General features: G+C 38.8%; 1 protein-coding gene across 1 annotated transcript in view; it reads left to right on the top strand.

Annotated features, from left to right (window-relative positions):
* The window catches only part of CSMD1 (CUB and Sushi multiple domains 1), a 1,821,295-nt gene that overhangs the window by 1,609,819 nt on the left and 183,945 nt on the right, over positions 1-27,531 (top strand). Inside the window, exons 29-36 of the mRNA XM_059909813.1 lie at positions 729-916; positions 6,469-6,663; positions 11,079-11,195; positions 15,149-15,262; positions 16,670-16,765; positions 24,516-24,719; positions 25,728-25,852; positions 26,222-26,318. Of these exons, the coding sequence (XP_059765796.1) occupies positions 729-916; positions 6,469-6,663; positions 11,079-11,195; positions 15,149-15,262; positions 16,670-16,765; positions 24,516-24,719; positions 25,728-25,852; positions 26,222-26,318 (1,136 nt within the window). The remainder of the gene's footprint in view (positions 1-728; positions 917-6,468; positions 6,664-11,078; positions 11,196-15,148; positions 15,263-16,669; positions 16,766-24,515; positions 24,720-25,727; positions 25,853-26,221; positions 26,319-27,531) is intronic.

Genomic DNA, 27,531 nt, shown 5'->3' on the forward strand with positions numbered 1-27,531 from the left:
GCTTTGGGCTTTAATTGTTAGACTTTGGAAATTATTAGGGTATTTACATAAGGAGAGACAGAGACAGAGACAGAGAGAGAAATAGAGAGAGTGGGAAAGAGCGGGAGGGAGAGGGGAAGAGAAAATTGGAATATCCAATCAAGGTGAAATGATGTGAAACAGTTGACTTCCATACTTTGTACCATTGTATGGACTGCTATGATTGGCCAAATTATCTAAGCAAATAGAGGCAATTACAATTTTAAAAGTAAAATCAAACAAAAATATTTTTTAACTTTAAGAATTGTCAGTGACATCAAGGATATATGTTATTAAAACTAAAAATATTCACATAAAAATCAAATACCAGTGGGAAAGCATCCCTTCTGAACCCTATTCTTTCAAACTGCATTTCATTAGAAATATCATGGTTATAGGGAAGAAATACTATATCTATGTTATAAGGATTCATTTTCTTTCTTTCTGATAACAGATAAGATCTCTTATCTTCAAAATCATACTGTACTGAAGATGTTGGTGATTGTATAAAATACTAATAGTATTTGTTATAATTGTTATTTATTGCCATTTTGATTATTATTATATTTAACTTTTGGATTGTCCTAATTTTTAAAAATTATTTTACAAAGGCAAATAAAATCACTGTGTGCTCTCAGAGACTTTATAGTCTGGAAGATAAGAGACACATATATTAGGTGCATAATCTAATTAATATTCTTTCCTTTTAGTTTCAACATGGAGCCCAGCTATGATTTCCTACATATCTATGAAGGAGGGGATTCCAACAGCCCTCTCATTGGAAGTTTCCAGGGCTCTCAAGCCCCAGAAAGAATTGAGAGTAGTGGAAATAGTCTCTTTCTGGCATTTCGAAGTGATGCTTCTGTGGGCTTGTCGGGGTTCGCCATTGAATTTAAAGGTACTGTGACCAGCTTAACTTGTGAGGAAAGTAATTTGTATCGAGATTGCTTTAATCATAAGCATTTATTTACAAAGTCTTGCCTATCTGTTTAATGCATAAAATTCTGACGTCTCTCTCAATCGTCTGGGGAACAGGGTCGATCTCGCCAGTGGAGAAGAAATTTCCAACACGCATTTCTACCTTAGCTGAAAGAAAAGAAAATGGGGGAGGGAGATTTCTTTTTCCAAATTCATAGCCATTTAAAGATAAATTATGATTTGTGCAATAAATAATTTGAGTATTTAAGAATTATTTTAATATGTGTTTTACTATCTTAATTTGTTTCTTGAGGATGACTCAATTTACGTCCATAAATAGCTTAGTTTGTGTTTTGGGGTTTTTTTTTTTGTTTTTTGGGGTTTTTTTGGCTTGCAGGATCTTAGTTCCCCAACCAAGGAATGAATCCGAGCCCTCAACAGTGAAAGCATGGAGCCCTAACCACTGGACTGCCAAGGAATTCCCGATAAATAGCTTAGTTTTATCTCAGTATTTTTCAAGATGTAAAATATCAATTGCCATTTCCCTGTCCTGACCACCCATGGTGGTTGGTTTGATGGGGAGCAAGCACTGATCCTGGTCAGAGCTTTCTTCTTTGGTCACCTCATGAGTGACTCCCACTTCTTTGGGATCCACCACCCCCTGTCACTAGCATCCAGAGAAAACAAACAGACAGACTCACAAACAAAGATCACCCCAACCTAAGCATTTTGCTGTTGGGTTCATGAAAATAAATATATATTTTTTTCAAATCTGTTTCTCATGTGAACAAGGGAAACACGGGGTATATTACAAAGAATCAGAGAAAAGGATTTATCAAAATATTAATTGACAGTAGTGAGTGCTTTATAAAAAATAATGAAAATGTATACATTTATTTACACTTTTGAGTTAGTTATTAGTTACTAGAATTATAAAATAAAATATAGGGTATGTTTCATCTATGTTAACCCTTTAATGGACTTGTATTTCTTGATATGGTTTTTAAGTAGGAAATTAATCTACTTCCTCAAAAACGCTGAAATCTACAAATTTACTGATCTTTAGTACAATATACAATTTTTAAAAATTTAAACAATTCAGCACTTGAAGGAGTTGCTGTGCTTTTTGGATGGGATCCATTAATGTTCACAAATAATTAACAGCAGTACTTTTAAGTATTTGCCATATCATTAGACAGTTTCTGTATTAATAGACAATGCCCATTCTGTAATGAGTAAAAAATCACACGTTTCATCTAAATATAAGACTGTAAGGAATGGGAGAGAATATTTGCAAATGATGAGACCAACATGGGGTTAATATCTAAAATATATAAACAACTCATACAACTCAATACCAAGAAAGCAAACAATGCAATAAAAAATGGACAGAAGACCTAAAGAGACATTTTTGCAAAAAGAAAGACATACAGATGTCTAACAGGCACATGAGAAGATTTTCAGCATTGTTAATTGTTAGAGAAATGCAAATCAAAACAACAATGAAGTATAACGTTACTCTGGTCAGAATGGCCATCATGAAAAAGTCTACAAATAACAAATGTTGGCGAGGGTGTAGAGAAAAGGGAACCCTCCTACACTGTTGGTGGGAATGTAAATTGGCGCAGCCACTATGGAGAACAGTATGGAGGGTCCTCAAAAAGCTAAAACTAGAGTTGCCATATGAGCCAGCAATGGACTACTACTCAACCATAAAAAAGAATTAAATTCTGCCATTTGCAGAAACATGAACAGACCTAGAAAAATTATGCTTAGTGAAATAAGTCAGACAGTGAAAGACAGATATTGTATAATATCACTTGTATGTGGAATCTAAAAATAATGCAAATGAATGTATATGCAAAACAAAAACAGACTCACAGACAAACTTACAGAAAACAAACTTATAGTCACCAAAGGGGAGAGGGAAGGGGGGAGGGACAAATTAGGGGTATGGGATTAACAGATACAAACTACTATGTATAAAATAGATAACAACAAGGATATTTTCTATAGCACAGGGAATTACAACCATTATCTTGTAATAACTTATAATGGAGTATAATCTTCAAAAATACTGAATCACTATGCTGTACAACTGAGACTAATATAATATTGTAAATCAAGTATACTTCAATGAAAAAAAAAGACTGTACACCTGTCATCACCTTGTATTCCCCAGGGCATCCTAGGGAAAGAGAATCTGCAGATGAGTGAATAAATGCAGTAGAACTTGTGTCCCTCATGATAGGGGTACAGGGCTGCCTCTTTGGTCTGGTTCTTTGGGTACCAGCAGAGCCTTCTAAATGGGCGCTAGAGCTCTCATGCTTTAAAAGTTCTCCAGTGGAGCCTGTGAAAAAAAAAAAATCATCAGAAAACAAGGAAGGACACAGCAATGATACAGCATCCAGCAAGTACAAGGCCCCATACGGTGAGGGAAGCAGGGAGCGGACCCGGCTCTTGGGCTTAACCAGAAGGAGCCACGGGGCAGTCGTGCCGAGTGACCCCAGGGGCCCGGCGGCTTCGGCGCAGGCGTTCTGGGAGGCGTCCATAAGCAGAACAGACAGGAACCAGGGCAGAGCACACCGCGTAATGAAGTCATCTCACTGGGAAATGTGACAACTTGTAAGCAAAAAGCATGCCATGAGTTATCACCAAACATCCTGAACTGACAACTGAGTAAATGCAAGTAAAAGCTTCGATGCAGTGCGTTTGGAGAAATCAAGAAAAACTGACCATCAGCGGTCTCAATTTGCAACACAGAGCAGAAAATCGTGGGAGTGGTATTTAACCAAACAGTACACTAAACCGACAGACACTTATAATAACAAAAAGTGATCAAAAAGGCCAACCAGGCAACAGGCATGTATTTTTTTCTCCATCATTTTTTTAAGTATAATTTTAGTTATTTTATTTTTTATTTTTGGCTGCGTTGGGTCTTCGTTGCTGCACGCGGGCTTTCTCTAGTTGTGGCGAGTGGGGGCTACTCTTCGTTGCGGTGCGCGGGCTTCTCACTGCGGTGGCTTCTCGTTGCGGAGCATGGGCTCTAGGCGCGCAGGCTTCAGTAGTTGTGGCTCACGGGCTCAGTAGTTGTGGCTCACAGGCTCTAGAGCGCAGGCTCAGTAGTTGTGGTGCACGGGCTTCAGTAGTTGTGGTTCGTGGGCTCTAGAGCGCAGGCTCAGTAGTTGTGGTGCACGGGCTTAGTTGCTCCGCAGCATGTGGGATCTTCCCAGACTAGGGCTCGAACCCGTGACCCCTGCATTGGCAGGCGAATTCTTAACCTCTGTGCCACCAGGGGAGCCCTTTCTCCATCATTTTATAGGAGAAAAATATATGCCCTAGACCAGTGCTTGTATTTATTAGACACTCAATACATTCTGTTGGATGACAGAGTAAACGGCATCCGATGGAAGGACTATTCTCGTGCCCACAGTTTTATTTATTCGTCCCTTATTTGCTTAAAATAAACAATCTGTGTTCTCTATGGGATCTAAGGCAGCGTTTAAGAATTATCAGAATGTCCCCTACTCCTTGAAATATCCAAATTGGTTTTCAATAAAGTGGTTAGAGAGTGTTGGTCCCAACACAGTACACAACTATTGCTGTGAGTCTCTAACCAGAGCAAAAATAGAGGACCTGGAGGGGTTTCCACAATTTATATATATGATATAATATATTCATGATATATACGATAATTAATATATTATACATGGCATATGATACATATGAGGTATGATAATATATAATACATATGATATATTACAGATGGTATATGATGTACGATACACGTGATAGTATAATGTTTATATATTTATGTTGCACTTTAACCAAAGTATGTAAATAAAATATTCTAATAGCTGGTTATAATAATTAGGCCAACAGTTGCCAAAGAGATTTCTGTTTGGCTGATGTTGACACATAGGTCATTAAAAATATAATGAGAGATACTGAATAAATACAGTTAAACAGGCCTCTTCTCCGTCCTGCAGGACGTCACAAAGTTTGTGCTTTTCCCTCTTCCACTGTTTGTTATCCATTCCTAAGAGGATGTAGGATGTAGTTTTCAGAGCTCATTGCATCTTTACTCTTTACCGGCTCACCTGCCACAATCTCCCAGGAGCGTCTTCTTCCTGACACTACTGTGTGGATTTACTCATTGGCCATAGGTAGACACTCAGGAAGGGAAAGTGCTTAAAGAGGAACATAATCCACATTAATCACAACCCCCAAAAAGGTCAAATGCTGGCTTCCACTTATACTTCCCAGAGATTTTTTATGTGTTTGCTTAACCCTGGGGCAAAGATTGTCAAGCCAAATAGAAAGAACTGAAACATATTTATTTTATCCACTCAAGTTATCCTTGAACCTATATTGACATTAATAACCCCATTCATGAATAACACATTCGTGACAAATAGCATTTTCTTAACTTTAGGCCAAAAACATGAAGAAAAACATTTCAGTATAACATCTATATTGATCCCCTGAAGATCTGTAAAATTCAATTCAGAGCCTTCTGACGTTACAAGGGGCTTTGCTGATGGAGTGAAGGACGTTGACAAGCACAAACAGAAAGCAATTCAAATGGTGGAATTGCACACAACAGAAGGAGATATAGATACATGATTTAGAGACATTTGGAAGGTCTGCTGAAATATGACATTTACAGTGTTAATGCTACCAGCACATAAGTGGCACTACCCACACAGCTACAGGACTGTGAGAAAGAAAGAAGAGAGCTTTGTATTTATATCTGGGAAAAGAGAGGCTTTTAGCAAATGCCTCCTTTAGTGGACCCCACAGCTGGACAGATCTCTGCAGTGCGTTTTTGTGAAAGTTATTTAACCGCTCTTGAGCTTCAGATTCTCAAAATGTAGAATGGGGCCACAGATCATCCTCACATTGCAGAGGTGGAGTGAAGATTTGAATGAAAAACATGCAGTGTACCCAGCTCAGCGCCTGATACATAACATGCCCTCAATTCCTTTGAGCAGTTATTAGAATTAGAATAGAACTGTGTTGAACAATTATTAAATCCCAGACACAGGGCTTGACCCTTATGGATCAGGAAATGTGCTTTCCAGCTAAGTGTGGCTTCACTGACTTAGTGAGAGTGGTGAAAGATCAGAACTTCTTTCCATGGTTATCTCACCAGCATGAGAAATCGCTCTTAATTTACATGAATTAAATCAATTTCCTTTTGAGAAGCCGAATTCTCCCATCTCTTCCTAAAATGTGTTGTGATTTCATGAATTAAGTACAAAAGTCAGGAAATCAACCTCAACAGCAATTCTGTAGTGAATTGTCATTTGAAAAATAAGAAATAATTTTATTGAAAGGAGTTTTTTTCTATTTTTCTATGATAATTATTAACTTGAACATTAATTGACAACTTGGTCAATTAGTCCAATTTTTTTGAGCATATTGTATATGCTGGACACTGTTCTAGGTACTAAAAATATAAACAACCGACAACAAAAAAATAAAATAAAATTCCTGCCCTCATGGAGTTTACACTCATGTCTTCCACAGAGAAACCACGGGAAGCCTGTTTTGACCCTGGAAACATAATGAATGGGACAAGGATTGGGACGGACTTCAAACTTGGCTCAACTATCACGTACCAGTGTGACTCTGGCTACAAGATCGCTGACCCATCTTCCATCACGTGTGTGATTGGAGCGGATGGAAAACCCGCCTGGAACCGGGTCTTGCCCTCCTGCAATGGTACGTATGGAACCGGTGTTTCCTTCAGGGATAACTTCCCTCTGGAATTCGGACTCTCATTTTGGAGACAGTTTGCACTTCAATCCTGTATCCCCTCATCACTGGTGGGGAAACCCCGCAGAGCAACGTGGGATAAGAACTTGACCTTCCTTGGTCGTTTAATTTACCCACTGGATTAGCCATTCTCAGAGCTTTCTGGAAGGGGAGATATTTTTCTCTCACTTAGATCGTTTGGCATTTCTAACTGCTGTTTCTATGTATGAGAGATGCAAATTACCAGTCTCTAGGTGGCCTCTGTCTCTCTGCTTCTGTCTCTGTCTCTGTCTGTCTCCCTCTTGCTCTCTGTCTTTCTCTATTTCTCTGCCTTTCTGTGTGTGTGTGTGTGTGTGTGTGTATCTCCCTCTGTCTGTGTCTCTGTCTGTCTCTCTGTCTCTGCCTCTCTCTCTCTACATATATACACATACATATACATATATTGTGTATATAAGGATGTATCATTTCCCCCAAAATACCAACAGTTTGTAATTCCTCATGTACATTAAATAATAAAAGCACCTATTAGAGGGTAAGGTCAACCTTCAAGAACAGGCAGTGCGATCCTACAGTGACAGAAGTCAGGTTGCAGTTGCCCTTGGCGGGATGTGCTGAGAGGAGGGGTCTGAACACAGACTTCTGGGCCGTCCTCCAGGTTCTGTGTCTGGTGGGTAGCTTCGTGGGACCCTCCACAGGCAAAACTCCAGACTGTGTGATACACCTTAAAAAGGAGACAGTAAAATCCTGTGGTTTGTGACAGAAAAATTGACTCCAAGGTTACTTTAGGATGAACTCAAGGACTGGTTTAGTTAGATACACTGAACTAATGAAATAAACATCTTTTCCTTAGGATGGCTCTGATGCTTCTTGTAACTTCCGACCAAAGTGGTGCTTCAGAAAATTAGTACGTGAAAAATCCGAGCAAACAACACAGGCGAACAGACCTGACGCCGTGGGTTGCTCTGGCATGTCTGTGTTTCTGGGTTTGTCTTATGACCCTGAGAGCTTTTCCGTTCAGGAACCCAGTCCTCCAGCCCTGCAGTACTCAAGGTTGGCGCAGACAGGGAACTTCACACACGTTTTCAGAGGAAATGAATAAATCAGGGAATAGCCAAAACAATTTCCAGTGAAAATTGAAGTCTTCCTAGTCTTACATATTTTATCCTCTAGCAGTAAATGCAGGGAAATAATTATCGCTGTTTCTCAGATTCCAGGAGGTTCGTGCGAGGGGAGAATGGTGAAGGGCCCACGTGGCTGTGTGGGGCGTCCAGATGATGTCTTTATGTCTGTGTAAACGTTACAGTAAGCTTTGAGTCGGCGGCATCACAGTGCTCCTCTGTGAGGGTTAGAAGAGCGTCCTCGTGCGTTCACTAGAGTCACCTCAAAATGGCATCCTTAAAAGTGTGCACTGTATTAAATTCAAACATACTCTGAACTTATGGGTGATGATGATAAATTCTTTAGCCATAGCCTAAATGAGAAAAATGAGGTCACATTTAGGCAATAGATAAATAATTTAATTTTAAATTAGAGATTTTTTTCCCGTATCTGAAGACCCGTGAACTCAAGCATAGTTTCTGTTAACCAGTCATCACATTTATGTGCATAAAACATACAACACTGATTTTTCCTTAAGTTATTTATTTCAATTTAAATAAAACTAAAAATTCCAAATCATTAAACAGAAATGTCCTCTCCCATAGTTTATTTTGGATATCTCAAGGAGAACAGCACATTTTGTGCTGAATTAATGCCTGTGGATCACTCAGATCACCAGTTAAACTAAGCGAATGTTGCTATATTTTAAACATTTTGATAGTTCATATATTAAGGGATGTATTTTGGGCTAGTTTGTTTTAAATTCATGATATAATTTTTCTTTCTATTGCCTACATTTTTTTGTTCATTGATGTTTCCTATTGAATTAGAACAAAAATGGAAACAGCCTGGAGTCTCTTTCATGGGTCAGAATGGCTTTTATTTACTTATGTTGTTTTTGGTTTACATTCAAATTTGATTGTATTTTGTTGCCTTTATATATGAGACATATACTCCAATTAACCAAATGGATGAGTCAGTTTCTTGTTACCATCTGCAATGAATACTGTTGCAAATCTTTTTTCATTTAGGAAATGATCTGTTTAATACATTAATTACCAAAGAGTAACAGCATATTTATTTTCCTTCTCTTATCACATTAATATAAAAGAATTTCTAACATGAGAAGGACCATGCCTGTTTCTCAGGTTAACACAGTAACATGGACAGAGTAATTGTTAAGAATTAAATGAAGATTCTCTACATATTTTTCTCAATTTCACAAATGTTTGGTTGTGTTTGAAGGATGTTATGCAGTTTGCGTGCTAGTCTTTAAATCTGGGGAAAAATGTATAAGCATAGCGCAATTTATCAAGGTAGCAGAGGACCTAAAATGCCATGTTTGTTTTCTTTCATTTCATCCTTTTTATTTTTTAGTGTTTTCTATTATCATAAAATAATGATCTTTCATCCTACCCATTAACAAACTAAATTTTTGTAGTTATACTTGAACAAATATATCAGAAGATATAAGATTTCTGTTTGATAAGATTTCTGTTTGATCATTTGGGCATCAAAATATTAGCTCAGTGAAGATTTATTTCCACTTTTCATTTATGCTTGTTGTTTAAACTTTGAAATAGATAAACTTTTTAATAGAAAAGGAATATTTGCAAAATGATGTGCTTAAATTTTATATGTCTAAAAGAAAATAGATTTCCATTCTTCATTTGTACTTATTTTTAAAAATTTGAACTTTTGAGTGTTTAAGAAAAATTATAGTTCTGAAATAACCTGGTTGAATTTATATGGCAAATTTTCTTAAAATTAAGTGATATGTCTAAAATGGTGGAATGAGGCTCCCAGCATTTCACTGAAAACCTTGAGCTTTGAAATTTAACTTACAGAAATTTCCTCTATCTAAAAGTGAAAAAATTTTTTTTCTATTTAAGATTGTAAAAAAAGCCATGGTAAGTGTTTTAAGGTGATAAAATTATTCTGAGTTAAGACATCAGCATGAAGGCTGCTCTTAGCTTAGTTAAGGGAAATCTCTACTAGTTGATCATAAATAGATTATAACTGTCAGGTATTTAAGCTGTCTTCCTTTGACTTTTAGAATATGACTTCAGTTTTCCAGCTGCGTAAAGCTGGACCTGGGAAGTCTCCTGCCAAATCATCAATGAGGTGCTTTGACACTAGCATCAGCATTCTGAGCAGCTTTATTAATCCTGGAGAAAGTCCCATCCATCAATTAGGACTTAACAATGTGCTAATTAACATTCAAAAGATTTGACACGTCATCCCCGATTTCTATCCTTTTTAATGCTTGAAAACTGTCACATTAAGAAGAAGTAAGCTATAGAAATATAAACTTTCTCAAATACTGAAAAATAATTCTGAATTCAGATCAGAGAAGGTGTATCTAGGATAAGAAGGCATGCAGTCAGGCCACAAAGGGCACAGCTGAGGTGCAGTTGGCGTCACTTCAGTGGATAAATAGTGTCCTAAGTAGATGAGCAGACGTGAACCTCTTTTTAAGTAAAAATATGAGGAATTGAAGTATTCGCAGTTTAATCCCGAAACTGGGATTTAGTTGAAAGTCTATTTTAAGATGTTTAACAATAGCATTTTGAATATCCAGACTACAGTATTTTTCTATTTTCTCAGCAAGAGCAATGCTGGGGGTAAAAAGATGATCAGAGGGAAAATAAACACACACACACTCGCTCTCTCTCTGAACTGTGCATATAACACCTCGTCAGTGTACCTGCCCTGACTTTGTAGTTTTGGGTTCCTTCAGCTCTCAATGGAACTTATAGGAAGAGACCCCACACCCACTAGTAACTATACATGTCACTCTCGAGCTGAATCTACGATGAAAAACACAACAAGAACTAAAAGTAAACATTACTTTTTTTTAGTTCCATAGTAATATAAAGACAATAGAAAACTGAAATAATCTTTGTATCTCTTAAGTTAATATGATGGTTGATATCAACCAGAAAGTTCTGGTAGGCTTTTGACGTATTGATAAGAATTTTTCTTTATTGGACCTATTTTTATTATCATGACAACTGTTTTCATTATTATTTTAGCATGTCTGAGAACGTTCTTAAAAATAATATTAGGTCTTCCTCTTAAGTTGAATTACTTTTTTTCTCACCTCGTCAGTCTTTTTCTTTTTCTTTTACTTTTGATAGCAATGTAAAATCAGTTTTTAACTGTGATGTTTTGTTAAGTTTTTGAATAATCATGCTCATTTGTTCAGTGCTTTCATTTTTAGGTCACCTGTCACTTGCCATGTGGTTACGCACAGCACGTAATTCTCCGTTGGTCTGTTTCAGCCCCCTGTGGAGGCCAGTACACTGGATCAGAAGGGGTGGTCTTGTCACCCAACTACCCTCACAATTATACAGCTGGTCAGATCTGCCTCTATTCCATAACGGTACCAAAGGAATTTGGTAAGATTTTCTTCTTATTTTTAATTCACTGTCATATCACTTTCGGTGTTAATATTTCCATCATTTTATAAACAAATATCCCAGCTCTTGGTATAATAAAATAATATAAAAGAAGATGACTTAAAGTAACAGGTTTTCCAAACATGTCTTTTACAAGATCCACTACAATTCTTTTATCAGTGTGATACAAAATTCTTCAATTTCCTTCTCGGATTCTGATCCAGAATAATCAGAGAGAATAAATTTGCCTTTGTTCTTATTTTTGTTAGAAAAAAGCATTTCTCCTTTGGTTGTTTAGTGTGTAGAGGAGGATTGCAGCCTCACATGTGAGCCAGGGGAACACTGATCAGCCTGTGGGGTATTGGCACATATATTTGGTTATTGATTATGCTGGAAATCACTGGATCAGTGAACATACCTTTGAGTGACAGGAGATGTAAAAGCAGGCAGAGTCCTATCTGACCCCTCCAAACCTGGCATCCTGGTTTCCCTCCTAAACTTTGCTTCCAACCTAGCCAGTTTTCTGGGATGGCTTCATTTCTAGAAGATCCTTCTCTGGTGGTTTCCTGGTGGTTTACTCAACACCGGATCCCCACATCTTCCCTCTCACTCTTGGCCAGGAAAATATTTTTGTGTTGGATTCTTTCCTGGAGTCAACCAGATAGTAGCTTTTATAATTTTATGGAATAGTTCCTTTTTCCCAACAGTAAAATTTAGAGCCCAACATAGTCAAGGTTTTTTTCTATACACTCAAAATAGCAGCCATTCACTCATAGAAATAAAACAGATAACAATTCTAAGGTTAGATTCTGTTTGAGGGAAAACATTTTAAAAATACAATTATATGACAAGAAAGTTAATTTCTGCTTAAGAAACTTGCATATGGGAGACAAATGATTTCTATGAACTTCTGTTGTATTAATCACAGGCTTCTTAAAATCAAATGAAAACCTCCCCCCAAGCACTTATTTCAGCATTTGGTATTTTAGATCACGGGCTCTTCATGAACTGTGCGATGCAACTTGCTTAGTCTCTTAAGCCAAATCGTTTAGCTTCTGCTTTCCGCCAGTTCTCAAGGATGGTTGAGTTTTCAGGCAAGGCTCTCCTTGTATCATCTTGCCATGATAAGAAGAGCATGTGCCTGGGACTTGGAGAGTGATGGATGTGAACACGGAAACCAAGGCAGAGGCAGAGGGACCAGCTTCCCAAAAGGCAGAGAGTGGGTCCACTTTATGAGCAAATGGAAAATATCAGTCTCATTTAAAAACTGAAAGACTGGGCTTCAAAATATTTATTTTGTTATAAAAAATGGACAGTAAAACTTAGAATAAGTCCTAGACTTTCACTCTTTATGCTGGACCAATACCTCTGAAGTCCCTTATTTAGCCTCAGTTAATACATTTTTTCACTTAAATTCCCAACAACATTCCTCCAATTACTTTCCCATGAATATTCCTTTTATTTTTATTCATGGATACTTGACAAAATATAATTATCACAATAGAATGTAGCAGCCAGAGTTTATGATTTTAGTTTATTATAAAATTTTATTGAGTTGTCACAACACAATTATGACTTTTCAGCAGTAAAAAAGTTACACTCCTATCCTAAATATTGATAATAATTTCCCAATATGAAAGGTTTAATGGCATAAATTTATCATATTCTATCTGGGCAGAAAACTTTAGTCTGGAATAAAATAGTTATAAAGAATCCTTAATAAAAACCTATACTACCTTATCTATTATTTTTTCCCCCTCTTCCTTACTCTTTTCTGAGAAGTGAATCGATCAATTAGCAATTAATTCAATGATTGTGATAAGTGCTAAGATGAGTAAAATACTCTTTGGGTGCCTGAGATGCCCAGCAAATATTATGGGATGGGGTGACTGTCCCTATTGTGGGAAGGGGCTTCTTACACAAGTTCCGAATGGAAAGTGTCATGGAAGACAGATCATCAGATATCCTAATTTCCTCCCTATTTTCATCCAAAAGCATCACCAGAGTATCCTTTCTAAAACAAAAATCTGATCATGAAAACACCTTTATAAACGTTTTCACTCACTCCTCTTGCCCCCAGAGCAAAATCCACGCGTTTCCTGGCCTTCAGGGCTCTGAAGTCTCAGGCTGCGTGGCCTTGCTCCCCCGTCCCTCCCCCACCCCCTTTATCCACTGAGTGTTAGCAAAACAGACCTTTCACCTGCCAAATACTGCTCCTTATGTTCGCTTGCTGAAATAACCCCTTGTGTCCCATTCTTACACAAAAAGGGTTTCCTTTCTCATTTGTTAAGGCTGTAGCTGGAATGCTCTCTCCCCCATGAAACATCATTGTCTCCACAGCTGGAAACCACGCCTCCCTCCCTACACCCGCCCACGCGCTTCGCCTGCACTTTCTCATCCCCTGTCTTCCAGCTGCAGGAATAGCCTTCCTTGACCAGCTATGGCCCTTGGCAGACGTCTGCTGGTTTGGACAGTTGGGTTGAGAACAGTCATAGGTCAGAACTCAGGCCAAGCAGCTCTTCAGGGAAGACTCTTCCCCCACCCTGAGTTCAGGCCCCTCTTCCTTCCCAACACCCACACTCTGGGCTCTGTATTTGTTGTGGGAACTACCGCAGACCTTAGCATGTGATGTTCCTGGGACAAAGTTTCTATCTTGATCAGCCCTTCATTCTTAGTGTCCACGATAAAGCTTATGCTTTCTAAACATTTCTTGAAAAGAAGGTAGGAATTATGTGTGTGAGATTCACTTTTCTCCTACAAACGAGGCTCAAGCAAGATGAAGACTGAATGTTGAGGTGGGGGACAGTGAAGGGAGGGCTGTGCACGCAGGAGCCTCCCTCATGGGATCCGGAAGAAAGTTCTGTCCCTCTTTCTAGCGCCTGTGTTCAGAGCACTTCAGCCACTGGGAAATTCACCTTGCTCACATGCTTCCTTTACTTGTGCTTCTCTAGGAAATTATAAAATCTTAAAGTACTATATATATATGCATATATTCTCTTACATATATGTGTAATATATTATACATGCATGTATATGTGCACTGTATGTAATACATATATGTAATAGAATATATGCCACATATATGATATGATATAATGTAATACAATATAAATACACACCAGCTGCTATAGTTAGATTTTCCTCCATTTTGCCAACACATAGATTAATTCTTTCATGTATAACTGATACACACACCTCCATTTCTTGTTCAGAATGATTTAGAATGATTTTAGTTTAAACCTTACACATAATTGTTGATCGTTGCTTGTAAATGGAGACTAAATCACAAGTTTTTCTAAATACTGTAAAGGCTCTGTATATTATCCATTTGAATACAAAAATGATTAAATTTGAAGTAGTAAAACACCTGCGATGTTTTACTTGGAGGAAGTGTGTTCTTGAAATTTACGTAACCTGTAAGATATATAAACTGTAGAGTAAAACAAGTCAGAAATTGCTATAATATGTTGCTGAATCGTGTATAAATTATAGTGAGTTCATATGAATTTGGCACTGTCATAATCATAGGTGAAGAATTTTAAATTCCCCAACTAATTGCATGCTTTAAAAACCAACAGGTATCTTGATTCCATACCTACTGTTCACTGAATAAAATGTCATTAATTACTCTTAAAGAAATAGGACCACCTTATGGCTATTCTTCTACTATCCTAACATAGTATTATAAGAAAAAAACAGCCTTCATTTAATGTTCAAACTGTACATGGAACAGTAATTTTATTCCTTTTATTAAGTACCAAAAGATCAAGAAGCAAAATAAAATTGTTTAAGCAACAGAAAACTTTTAGAAAGCAGAGAAAATAAGCTAATTTTTTTTACAGGATTCTTAGGATCATGATATTTTGGAGGTATCAATAAACCGTATGATCACCATTTTCATTTCTTTCATTTTAAAAAAGCATTTTGTGCCTTCCCACCCCCTCTATTTTCAGTGGTATTTGGGCAGTTTGCCTATTTCCAGACAGCACTGAATGACCTGACAGAACTGTTTGACGGAACACACCCTCAGGCCAGACTTCTCAGCTCACTCTCTGGGTCTCATTCAGGTAAACTTTCAATGAATTTTGTCTTTAATTCTAGTGACACAGCCAGAGTAATTAATTTTAAACTCGTCTATTTTTATTTTCATTTGTGAAGGAGAAATTTAATCATCTTTGAACTTGCTTGTTTAGTAAAATCTTATTTTCAATGTAAAATTTCAAATGTATTTTTATCCCACATATAAAACCATCTGTCTTTATAATTTTGCTTACTAAGATTGTGGAAAATATAATATCCATCTCAGTGAAAAATAAAAATATCAGAAAAAAGGGGTAATAAACTATCTTGTTATTTTACTTTCTATTCTAAGTGTCGTAATCTTCCTGGAGATAAACACTATTGACATTTTGGTCTGACTCATTCCAAACTTTTAAATGCATACATGTGGAGATGCACCACAGTCACACGTCTATAAAGGTGCAGATGTGTATACACATACATACATTCACGTGTGCCCCTATATATGCATGTAAACATACATGGGACTTCATAAAACATGGGATATTTTTCACAATTTAATTTTTGTCCCATACATTCATTTAAAATCACATGTAGAGGTCTTTCCCTATCCACAAATATGAATATACACCAAACGCCATTTGCTGAATAGTATTCAGATGGGTTAATGAAGGAGTTTATTTACCCCAACCCCTCCTGGATGCCATGGCCCTCGTTCTTACCACTGCTACATTGTCATCATTTACCAACACAACATCAAGCCATACTCCTGCGTCACAGCCTGTGATCAACCAAGGCTAAGATTCCGTTATTTCCAGTTTCCCAGTATTACTAACCACACGTCTTAAGACCTATGTCCTGTTAAGACCAGTGTCCAATGATGTAATGTCCAGAAATGCATCAGAAGATACACATTTAAAATACTGATACATCCTGACAAATTCACCTCTGAAAAGCTTAAGCGATTCACACGCCCCTCAGAGTACTCGAGACCATTCCTGCACATTAAGAGCTGAAAAATACATTTCACAGGTTTTTTATTTTTTTCTGAGTTCTTTATTTTTTTTAAAATCAGCTTTGGATTCTGAGACATTTTCTTAATTCTGAGTAAAATCCTAGCAAGTAACTGTCAAAGTTGATTCTGAGTCAATGATTCACCCACTTCTGTTTCCCACATTATCAGCTAATTGGCCTGTATCAGTGCTTTCTTCAAAAGAAGCATAAAGGAGATCATGATGAAAACAACATTTTAATGGAATGTCAAGGCAAGAACAGAGTTTTTAAATCTTTGTAGAAACAATGTGTTTGGGTTCTACACGCCAAAGCAAAGTTTTATGAAAGTTCAAAAAGTAAAAGTGCAACTCCAAGTTAATGATTACTTTCCCAACATTGTCCACCACAGGCCGTGCACTGAATGGATCCTGCGTGTTATCTCTGTCTGTTTTTCCCTCCAGGTGAAACATTGCCTTTGGCCACATCCAATCAGATTCTGCTCCGATTCAGCGCGAAGAGTGGGGCGCCTGCGCGGGGTTTCCACTTCGTCTATCAAGGTGCGTCTCTGCCACCTTCGCCCGGCTCCACACACTGCTCGTACCACTGGTTTCAGCACCAAAACATCTGAGTTGCACTTTTTCTTAATATTTAAGAATTTGAGGGTATCCGTGTATTTAGAATGAAATTATTTAATAAAAATATTAAAGTTTTTTCTTTTGACAACTAAATGTGATACTTCTAAGACAAAGATAAAATAATGCTTCGATTATCTGGCATGATGACGAAACAAATATTGATTAGATTACCTTAGTATAGCGCAACACAATTTGCAAAATGATTTCAAATGTATTATAATATTTCGCCTAACCTAGTTAAAATTAAGTAAAATATTTCGTAATAGATTTTAGTAACTGTCTTAATGAAATACACTTAAAACGCATGGTGCAACTTCAAATCTTACTGTAAGAACTAATTGTCAAGGAAATGTAACAAAACCAAACTAAATCCAAAATACCATCCATGTTTCTATCCCTTGAAATACCTATTTTATTTCGCTTGTATTCTATTAACTTTAGGCACTTTCACCCCTTTATAATTATTTTTGAATTTGGAGCTTATTCAGAATGCTTGGGATTGCACAAAGTTTCTGAACAATGCAGTTTTTTTTCCTGTTTCTAGTTCGCCTTCAGTTTGCATATCCATTACATGAATTTGAAAAAACACCCTATGGGCTGTCCATCCACTTTCAGAAGCACAGAGCCTGACTCTGGATCTGACTTGCGATGCCTGTACAGCTGAGATGGGAAAGAGGTTGTCATCTTCAGCGATAAACTAACTAAGAATACTTAGCTCTTCTAGGTCTCAATTTTGCTGGAGGCTGGATAGATTACAGGCCGCTCTTGAACATTTTCTTCAGAAGTGGAGGAGAATCACTTTCTGGCAATGGTTTCTTTCCTTTAATAAAGACTCCTCCAGAAAACATGCTTGACAACATCATGTTTTTCATAAAATTATAGAGAGTAACAATCTGTCATATCATTCATAAATGATTTTTGATAATCGCACACTGTGAAATGTATGGCCTCAAAATATTTCACGATAAAAACCCTTCAGTGTTCGGCAATAAGATGATTTAAAAGTTATGGAAAGAGTGAGAATGATGTTTGATGGGCAGGTAGGAGGAAAAATATCTCTAATCTAGTTTAAGGAGCAATTGCTTGGGTGATGATGCTATTATGTTAAAATGAGTTACATTGTTCTAATTAAACCTTTGTTAAAATATAAATAATTAAACCAGTATTTTTTAAAATGAACTTTATAGGAGAGGGTCCAGTTTAGGCAACTCACCTCTCACCCACTTCTAATTTTCTTTAAATAAATTCTGTGTTACTTTGCAGAAGCAGATTCACAAACCAAAGTAAGTTGGCATGACCTCTAAGGAAACTGGACCGATTGGTTTAAGTACATTTTTTGTCCTGGAAAAATTCAAGTTCCTGGCATTGTCTGCCTCAATCAGGGACTTCCTTTAATTTTTGATGAAGATTAGAAAATTGATCAGATTATCAAATAAAATATCTGAAGCACATGACCCTATGTCTGTCCTGTTTACACATGTTATCTTCAGAAGTCATGGTTTTTAAAATCATATTTCTTGTTTTAAAGCAACATATTATCATTAAAATGTATAACATACATAAAAGTGAAAAGAAGAGGAAATCATTTATAGAAGGAATATATTTTCCTTGCACTTAAGAATATGTCTCTAACATACTCAATATTTCTTCTAACTTAAGAATATGTCTCTGACATACTCAGAATTTCTTCTAAAGTTCCAATATATCTCCTTACCTTGCTTTGTTCCCACAGTGAGTTTATGCAAACATGGATGTCTTTTTATCAAAGCCAAATCCTTTGGAGCTAAAGAGCTAGGATCATGAATGCAATTTATAAATCACTCAGGAGCACCTGGGAAAGTTTTCAGTACATCTCAAAAGTTAAATTGAACATGGCCTTCTGAAAGATAGTAGTTTAGTGGAAGCCTAGAAATTATTTGAACTCTATTGTGTAAAAACTTTCTGAATAGTGCTTTCACATACCACTTACGACTCCATTCCTCCATAAGTTATTAAAGCTTAAAATTGCACAGGGACTTTCTGACTTGCATGGCTATGGGCTGTGTAACCCTTGTTCACGGACAGTTCTGTCGTAAAGAGCTGTTCAGACTTGGGTGAGGAATGAGTGCAGGTGTCAGGTACAAAAAACCCGTAGTGCGCGGCCCAGGCAGCTCCGGCCCTCCGTGTCATCCTGGTGAATAACACGGAGACGGTGGTGGTGAGGATGTAGCTGCCCCTCTGATCTGGTGAAGAAATGGAAGCATAGAGGCTTGTTTTTACAAAGTATTGTAACTTTTATGTCTCTGCTGGGTTTTATTTGCTTGTTTGCTTTCCGTGCTGCTTTGGAGTAGAAGGATACATTGAGAAGTGAGGGAGGTAAGAGGGTGCCTGAGGACACATGGGCACCCAAGAAGGCTAATGGGGTGACCCTTCACACCACAGTGCGTCCTCCTGGAGCGAGAGCCCCTGTAATCATTCTAACAGTCGCTTCTGGACACTGTAACATCTCCCTTGAACACTTAGGAGGAGTACAGTGCTTGCCTTTAAACATGAACGTGTTCAGAGTGTTTTAGATTTCCTTTTATGCATCCAGGAGAAACCCCCCCTCCATCCCCACTCGCTAGCACCCTGGAATTCCCTGAATGTCCATGGTGGGGGTTCCCATAGCTGCCCCTCCTCTTCCTAAGCTCTGGGACCAAGAGACTGGCAGAACCTGCGATCAGTAGATGTGGTTCTACAGGATTTAATGCTCTTTGTCACTCCATAGAAAATATACTACCCCTAATGTCAAGGTCTTCTAGGTCAATGCAAACCTAAAAATCAAATAGTCCTCAGAAACCCGCCGTGTTGGAGACTCACCTACTATTTCTTAGCAAGTTCAGCGCTGTCTCTCCACACACCCGGTGGGGGTCCCCTTTCCTACACTGTCCAGAAGAGCTGTCTCTAGGATGGTGAATAAAGTCGAGAACGTGAGTTTGGGTTCTCTAGTGGGATGATGACGGTGATTTTATTGCTGCTCATGGCTATTGTGCTCATTGCAGTCTGGCCTACCAACTAGTGGCCGTCAAGCACCACTGCCGTGACACCTGCCAGGGCTGGAGAAAAGCCCAGCATCCTCTTGGTACATGAAACCCGCTCTCATTAAAGTCCCTTTGATTCTATTCTGTGAAGTAGTTATGTTGCACTTAGAGACTTTTTCTGGACCAAAATACACACCTTTTAATACTAGAATCAACCTTGTTAACACTGGAATCAACACAAGAAACAAGCTATGTGGCCACAGAGACCAACAAAGGCAGAGCAAGTATTCTTTTCTCCTTTCCTACTTACTCTGAGGCACATCCTCATTTATGAAAACTGTCTACACTACCCTCTGCCTCTCTTCTCTGTCTGTGCACACGACTGAATGTGTCTGTGTTAAACTTGGTGGTTGACAACGTCTCGTCAATATACTACTATTTGCAATTGTCTTACATTTACGCCTGCTCTTTCCACAGATAGTCTATTTTTCTTGTGTGTTTCAGTGTAGAATTCAACCCGCCTTTCAGTTCCCTCAAAATAACTCACTCACACCAAAATTAGTAAGCCGTGCAGGACTTACTGAATATTTCAAAGGGAAAATGAAGCCGTGCTTTTATATCAAACCTCCCCACTGTGCACAACTTACAAATGCCAGCTGGCCACATCTTTGTCTTTCCAGGTCACATTTCTCATCTCCCAGCCTCACCTGACACAGCACCCTGCCTTTAGCCTTCCAGCTGCCAGTCTCCCAGACTCAGCAGCTATCAGGACTGTCCTCTGCCAGGGTTTTCCTAAAATAAACAGATACCAGAAACAGAGCTAGAGAGATGGAAATGCTTTTTCTAAGTTTGGGTAGGAGGAATTTACAGTAAGATTTTCTTTGCTTGAGGTCCTTCCTAGGCATGCAAATACATGTTTTGGTTGATTTTTCCCCAGGCCTCATGTTTCCTCAGATGGCGTAAATTATACAGCTTAGTTGGTTTTCCACTTCTAAGAAACTCACATTTTGTTTCAAGAGCTTATAAAATGCATACTTTTTACAAAGAAGATTGAGCATAAAGTTTTGTGCATAATTCAGTGATGTATGCTTGAATTCACCGACTAGTAATGGCTTGTCAAATCAGATTTTTAAACTACGAGAACAGAGTGATTTTCAGAAATAGAATATGTCCCTCTGTCACTAAATGAAATAGGAAAGACTGCTTCACTTGGACAAGTTACTCTTGTCTGCATTCAGGTTTATTTTATTATCGTTGTTCTTTTTCACTCCACCTACTCTAAAAGAGGTGCAGTAGAAGAACTGCATGCACGTATCTGTGGCTTAGAGCATTTGTGGTGATGTAAGATTCCATCACATGATGTTCCTCTTTTCCCCATATTCACAATATCGTCCGTTTTCAGTGTCCTGAAAGTCCCAGAGAATACCACCCGGCCTCTGAACCAACACAATCCTCGGCCTGAGAAGCCGGTCACTGTGTTCATCACCCTCTGTTCCAGGCTGACCCCGTTCCCTGTCCACTTGGCACTGGGCTGATTTCAATTGTGCTTCACAGTAGTTAGTGTACAGCATTTACTGAAAGATGGAGAATAATGGCTACCGGATAGAATTTCTCTCTGATGTGGCCCGAAACCTCCAGGTGAGGGCAAGCCCCAGAGGACGGGCTGAAAGGGAGAAGTTCATCAGCATGGATTAACTGCTGGCATTTTCCCCCAGATATTACATGCAGTTTTGATGCCTCTATTTCCTAGGTTTCCTCTGTCCCACTTTCTCAGATACTTCAAATTGGTTTCTTCGCTTTGCAAACTTCTTCCTCTAAAAGTTGTCCTCCATCATTTCATTCAAATGCAGGTATTATTCATTTATTGTTATTTTCCTTGAAAATAGACAACTCTGAAGTTCATGAAGAAAGGTTTAATAGTAACACGTCTACAGATGACCCTCAGTGGTGTGTTTCTCCTCATTCGTGATACCCTGGAAAAATGCTGTGTGTGAGGCCACTTAGACAAGTGTGGAAGCTTGGCCACGAATACAGGGTGCTTCCCAAGTAGTTCAGGACAAACTGAACAGTTAAGATTGGAGATATTTCTCCATATTTGTAAAAAATTCTCAAGAATTGATTGTGGAATATCATTTTATTCATTTGTTTATTTATTTATTTATCGCGCTCATGCTACTGTTCAACTGTAACAAAAAACCCAGACATAAAAATATGGCAAATATAAGTTTTAAGCCATGTTTTATTACAATAGAATATTTTATATTCTGCATTGTTTTCAGTTATAGAAAAGAACATTCTGTAGTATCATTAATTTTATTGACTATAGCTATTAGACAGTATACAATTTTATTAACTTTTGCCTTCTGATCAAAAATATTTCAACACTGAATTGAAACATAGTTTCATCAAAACAGTCTTCTGACGTCCATTCTCATAGAATTGCTTCCTGACCAGCAATTTACCCAAATGGTGTCTGTTATTGTTCAGCTTCAATTCAAAACAAGATGCCAGTGTATTAGGGAAAGGATCTTAAAGACAGAAGGATTATTTTTAAATAAAATGGCCCCTTTCGAAGGAAGGCACACGAGGACGGAGAGGAACAGGGTCTTGGAGACAATAAACATAAACTGACTTTTAACTCAGGGACAGAAGCCAAAAATGCAGACTCCCAAGTGCACACCTTGTGGCTCTATTTCTCAAAGAGTCTGTTTGGGGTGGCAGACCCCTTTGCCGCTGAAGTATTTTTCAAACTTTATCTCGTGCCTCTTTTTATAAATAGAAAAGTCTCTTACAGCGATAATTCACTGCCTGTCAGTGAATTCTGATCTACAACCTGAGTACACACCTCACCGGAATGAGGCTCAGCCACCAGGCCCAGCATCAGAGACCACAAGAGCCACACACTGTGGAGAACCCGGGGACAAGAAGAAAGTAGGGGGGGGGTGGGGGGTAGTTATAGGATGCAGGCTTGTGCTGGGTGACTTGGGGCGGGACCACAGGCAGCATGATTTTGCTTTGGATTCAACGCTGTCGGGTTCACTGTGACGATGGGCATCTTTGTTTTTATGTCGGGTGTAGAAGGAACAGAGCAGGGCTGCAACTGTGATTAGTAGAGGTCATGATTCATGTTCGTCTGGAGGGGAATTTCTGTTCTCTTCTGTGGCTTGCGTAGTGTCCCCGATATTGCTTGTGGTCATGAACAGGCAGTGGCCTCAGAGATTGTGTGGTCAACAGGAGGACAGCCAGCTCTCCGGCCGGGCAGCAACCAGCTGTCAGCGTCAGAGCACCTCGTTATCTTTCTCACAACCTTCAGGCCAAATGATGTCCCCACCAGCTGGAATCTATTATTAAACTTTGTTCTTTGCTGTATAGTCTCTTTTTTTCATTTCCAAACAGACAGTTATAATATTAGACACGCTGGGGAAGTGTCAGCACTCCCTCCAGCCCCAAACTGCTCTCCCATCCCCACCTCCCACCTCGGAGAATCGCTGGTCCAATGGGAAGACCCCTGGGAATGAGGCCATCGGCTGGGTCTTATTACCAGCTCTCCTCTCAGACCGTGGTGCAAACTCCCATTCCCCTCTGTTCCCTCCCAAGTCTTTCTGTACAGAATGAATTGTTTAATTGTACGTTTTCCTGTGGTATGTGGGGTTTTTTTAATTATGGTAACATGAGATTTACCTTCTCAGGTTAAATCCTTTAAATCATTGTTTAAAATGAACGGATTACGTTGTTAAAATTAGCAGTGCATAATACAGCGCCATTAACTATAGGCACAGCTTTGTATGGCAGATCTTTAGGACTTGGGCGTCTTACATGACAAACTTTATACCTGTTTAACAGCAGCTCCGCACTTGCCGCTCCCCTAGCTCCTGGCAGGCACCATCTGCTCTCTGCTTCTATAAGTTTGTCTCTCTTAATTGCTTCACGTGCGTGGGACCATGCGGCATTTGTCCTTCTGTGACAGGCTTATTCCACTTAGCATAATGTCCTATGGGTCCATCCATGTTGTTGCAAATGGCAGGATTTCCTTCCTTTCTAAATGGCTGAATAATATTCCATTGTATGTATGATATTATTTATCCATTGGTGGACATGGAGGTTGTTTCCATAGCTAGGCTATGGCAAATAATGCTGTTATGTACATGGTGGTGCAGATATCTCTCCAGGATAGTGATTTCATTTCCTTCAGATAAATACCCAGAAGTGGGATTGCTGGATCATATGGTAGTTCTATTTTTAATTTTGCTATTAAATCACCATGGCCATTTATAAATAATCCTTTATGTAACAGCTTCTCTTACTAGAGTCTGAGGTCCTCGAGGATAAGTACAAGTTCTTAGTCATCTCATGATCACTGGCGCAATGATCTGGGTGCTTAATTAATTGTAAATGCATGAATGTTACTCAGTCCTCCTAGAGCACTAATTCTCCATATGTCATGTTTTCCTCGTCAGAAATGGGAATACGAGGTGGTCCTCAGGGTTGACATGAAGATGCGTGTAGATGTGAAAGTGCTCCCTATATCGTCCCCTACAGAGACTGTGAAAGGCATTATTAATTTCCACATTAACATAAATTCTTTCTAGACTCATCTTAAATTCTATTTTCAAGGAAATATCGTGGCTTCACGATGCACATGCAGATGGTTGTGTTGTGTGTCTTGCCTCTAGCTGTTCCTCGGACCAGTGACACCCAGTGCAGCTCTGTCCCCGAGCCCAGATATGGGAGGAGAATTGGTTTGGAGTTTTCAGCAGGCTCCATCGTTCGCTTTGAGTGTAACCCGGGATACCTACTCCAGGGCTCCATGGCCATCCGCTGTCAGTCGGTGCCCAACGCTCTCGCTCAGTGGAATGACACAATCCCAAGCTGCGTAGGTAAGCGTGTGTCCCTAAGGCGGGATAACTTGCACGTGGTCCTCCGTCCCGGGTTCACAGCAGCACTAAAGAGCTGCGCTTCAGTCCCCATGAACTGACCCATGCTCCAGACCTATTTAAAGGGCAAGTTATCAGAAATAATTGAGTAGCAGCCAAACCCTAAAACTTATTGTTGCATGGAGCAACTCGTCAGATTAACAAGTATGAAACATGTTTTCCTTCTCGATGCTTATCAAGTATGCCGTCTCAAGCCATGGGTATACCACATAATTTCATTTGGGGGAAAAATCACTACAGTGTTGATTTGTTATATTACTTGTGTAATGCCCTTTTAATAAATTGGTGCTGATGAAAGTCTGAAAAGTAATAGGTTAACGCAGCCTGAATAACAATGCCATTGTTAGTTATAGTTTATTTGCTTCATTTTGTGTAAGAACCTCCAGTGCAATCATGATTTAGCACTTGAATTCATCTGTGCATTTTAAGCGTCTCTTCTCCTCTCTGGATTTGCTCATAAATGCCATTAATATCATTTTGGGTTGTGTGTCTGCGTATAGAAAACTCTTCAGAGCTTCTTAAATTGTAGTAGATCAGTTACTCTAAACAGAATTCACTTCAGAGATGACATCGTTAGACAGTGCCTGAGACTTAGCAGCATAGTGGATAATAATCTATGGTATTGATCATTTAAAAGAGAACAGACTAGGTGGGAGGGAGACACAAGAGGGAGGAGATATGGGGGTATATGTATATGTATAGCTGATTCACTTTGTTATAAAACAGAAACTAACACACCATTGTAAAGCAATTATACTCCAATAAAGATGTTTAAAAAAAAAGAGAGAGAACAGACTAAATTTGACCTTGGCTAAAAATGCCAGTTAAAGTACCATAGTCCATGTAAAATATCTCTTAATAGCTGACCACACAGTGAAAGAACACTAAGTACAAAATTAATGTTGTTCTTCACTGTACTTTATTTTTACTAAATATGGGTTTGTCTTTTAGTCCCCTGCAGTGGCAACTTCACTCAACGGAGAGGTACAATTTTATCCCCCAGCTACCCTGAACCATATGGTAACAACTTAAACTGTATATGGACGATCACAGTTACAGAGGGCTCAGGAATTCAGGTAAGCTCTCAAAGCCCGGAGTCTGCCAATAAACAAAGCTTGTGTCCACGGGTTCTTCCTTTCTTTGTTTCCCCTTTTTGTATTGGTTATTCTAAATACATAAACCATAACCTGTTTCTCTTTTCTTACCATTTCTACAGAGTGTTTCTAATCATATTTCTGCATTTGAAATAAAAATGATAGACTTTTAGAATAAAATCTATCAGAAATGCTATTTGTAGAAGTTTTTGGATGTCACTTCCATGATCTATTTTCTTTGGTTTCGCTATTCTCTTACATGTATACTTTTAATTTCATGAAATCCCTATTGGACTAGTCTAATTTTATTAAGCAAAAAATAAATATTAAGTTACTATTATTGTTTGGTAGATTCAAGTCATCAGTTTTGCCACAGAGCAGAACTGGGACTCTCTTGAGATTTACGACGGCGGTGATGTGACTGCACCGAGACTAGGAAGTTTTTCAGGTAAGATGGCACCGACCCCCTTGTTTCTGTGAATCAGAATCATCAGACACTGACAAACTGCAAGAGAACACTCAATGCTGACATTTCTCTAGGAGGCTCTTCTATATACATAACAGTTTCTCTAGTGTTGGGAGTCTTAGAACAAGAGCACCAAAACGCAGGTGTGAAGGAGAAAGCTTTGTCGTCCATGAGCAGGAGGGCTGATGTGAAGGCAGCGGGTCGCTTTTGTCGGACCCCCGAGCTGGGAAGAAAGAGTGGGTTATTACCCTGTGGACCCAACAGGGTGTCTCACTGAAGTTAATTGTGTGAGGCGGGGGAATGAACTTCAGATTGGCTGATTTTCCTTTTCTCATATGCGTGTTAGACGTGTTTGGCACAATTGGGGACCACGTAAGGAGGTGGTGGAGCAAGGGGGTAGGCGTACAGATGGAAGGTTGGGGACACACGTGAGAACTGAGAACATAAGTAAACAAATGGAGGACGATGTGAACTGGCTTTCTCAATGACTGAGAAGGGAGTTGGAAACATGGAAATGAGGAAGGCTGGCATGGAGCTGGTTGTGACGGATTTGAATTCGAGATATTGGTGTGAACTCATGGTCTTCATATGGATAGCTGTAGACATAGAGGAAAATATACATATGGATGTGGATGTGTGTGTGTGTGTACGTATTTCCTACCTCTGTCTTTTGAGAGGTGTAAAACAATAACCCCAGTAGCCATGAACCCACCTCATACCCAATTCTAGGTTTCTAGATATCACTTTACATACCATTCTCCCTTAAAGGAGCTAGTGCTTCTTGGGGAGTTGCTGACTCCAAGGCTCTGATGGGGAAAGCACACATGAGGAACCATTTCGTATAAAATAGAAATGTGTGGATCCATACTGATGTAAATAGATACGTGCGTGAACGGAATGAGTGAAAGAGAAAGCCTTCCCTTGCAGATTCCAAACTAATAAATCTAGAAGGAGATGGAATTAGAGAATCACCGTTTGGCAACCATTAGGACAGTAAATGATTCACATTGGAACATCAGTGAATGCTAAAACTAGTGTGTGAGATTTCGGTGAGGAACAGAGAGCCACAGTCTCAGTGCGTCTCCCCACCTAGTCCTCATTCACTGCAAAGGAGGAAAGAAGTAACTCAAGAGTCGAGAAGCCTGGCAGACACCACCTTCCTCAGGCAGTCATGTTAAGATCTCCAGTATCAGGA

The sequence above is a fragment of the Balaenoptera ricei genome, chromosome 21 (genome assembly GCF_028023285.1).
Source record: "Balaenoptera ricei isolate mBalRic1 chromosome 21, mBalRic1.hap2, whole genome shotgun sequence".
Taxonomy (NCBI): domain Eukaryota; kingdom Metazoa; phylum Chordata; class Mammalia; order Artiodactyla; family Balaenopteridae; genus Balaenoptera; species Balaenoptera ricei.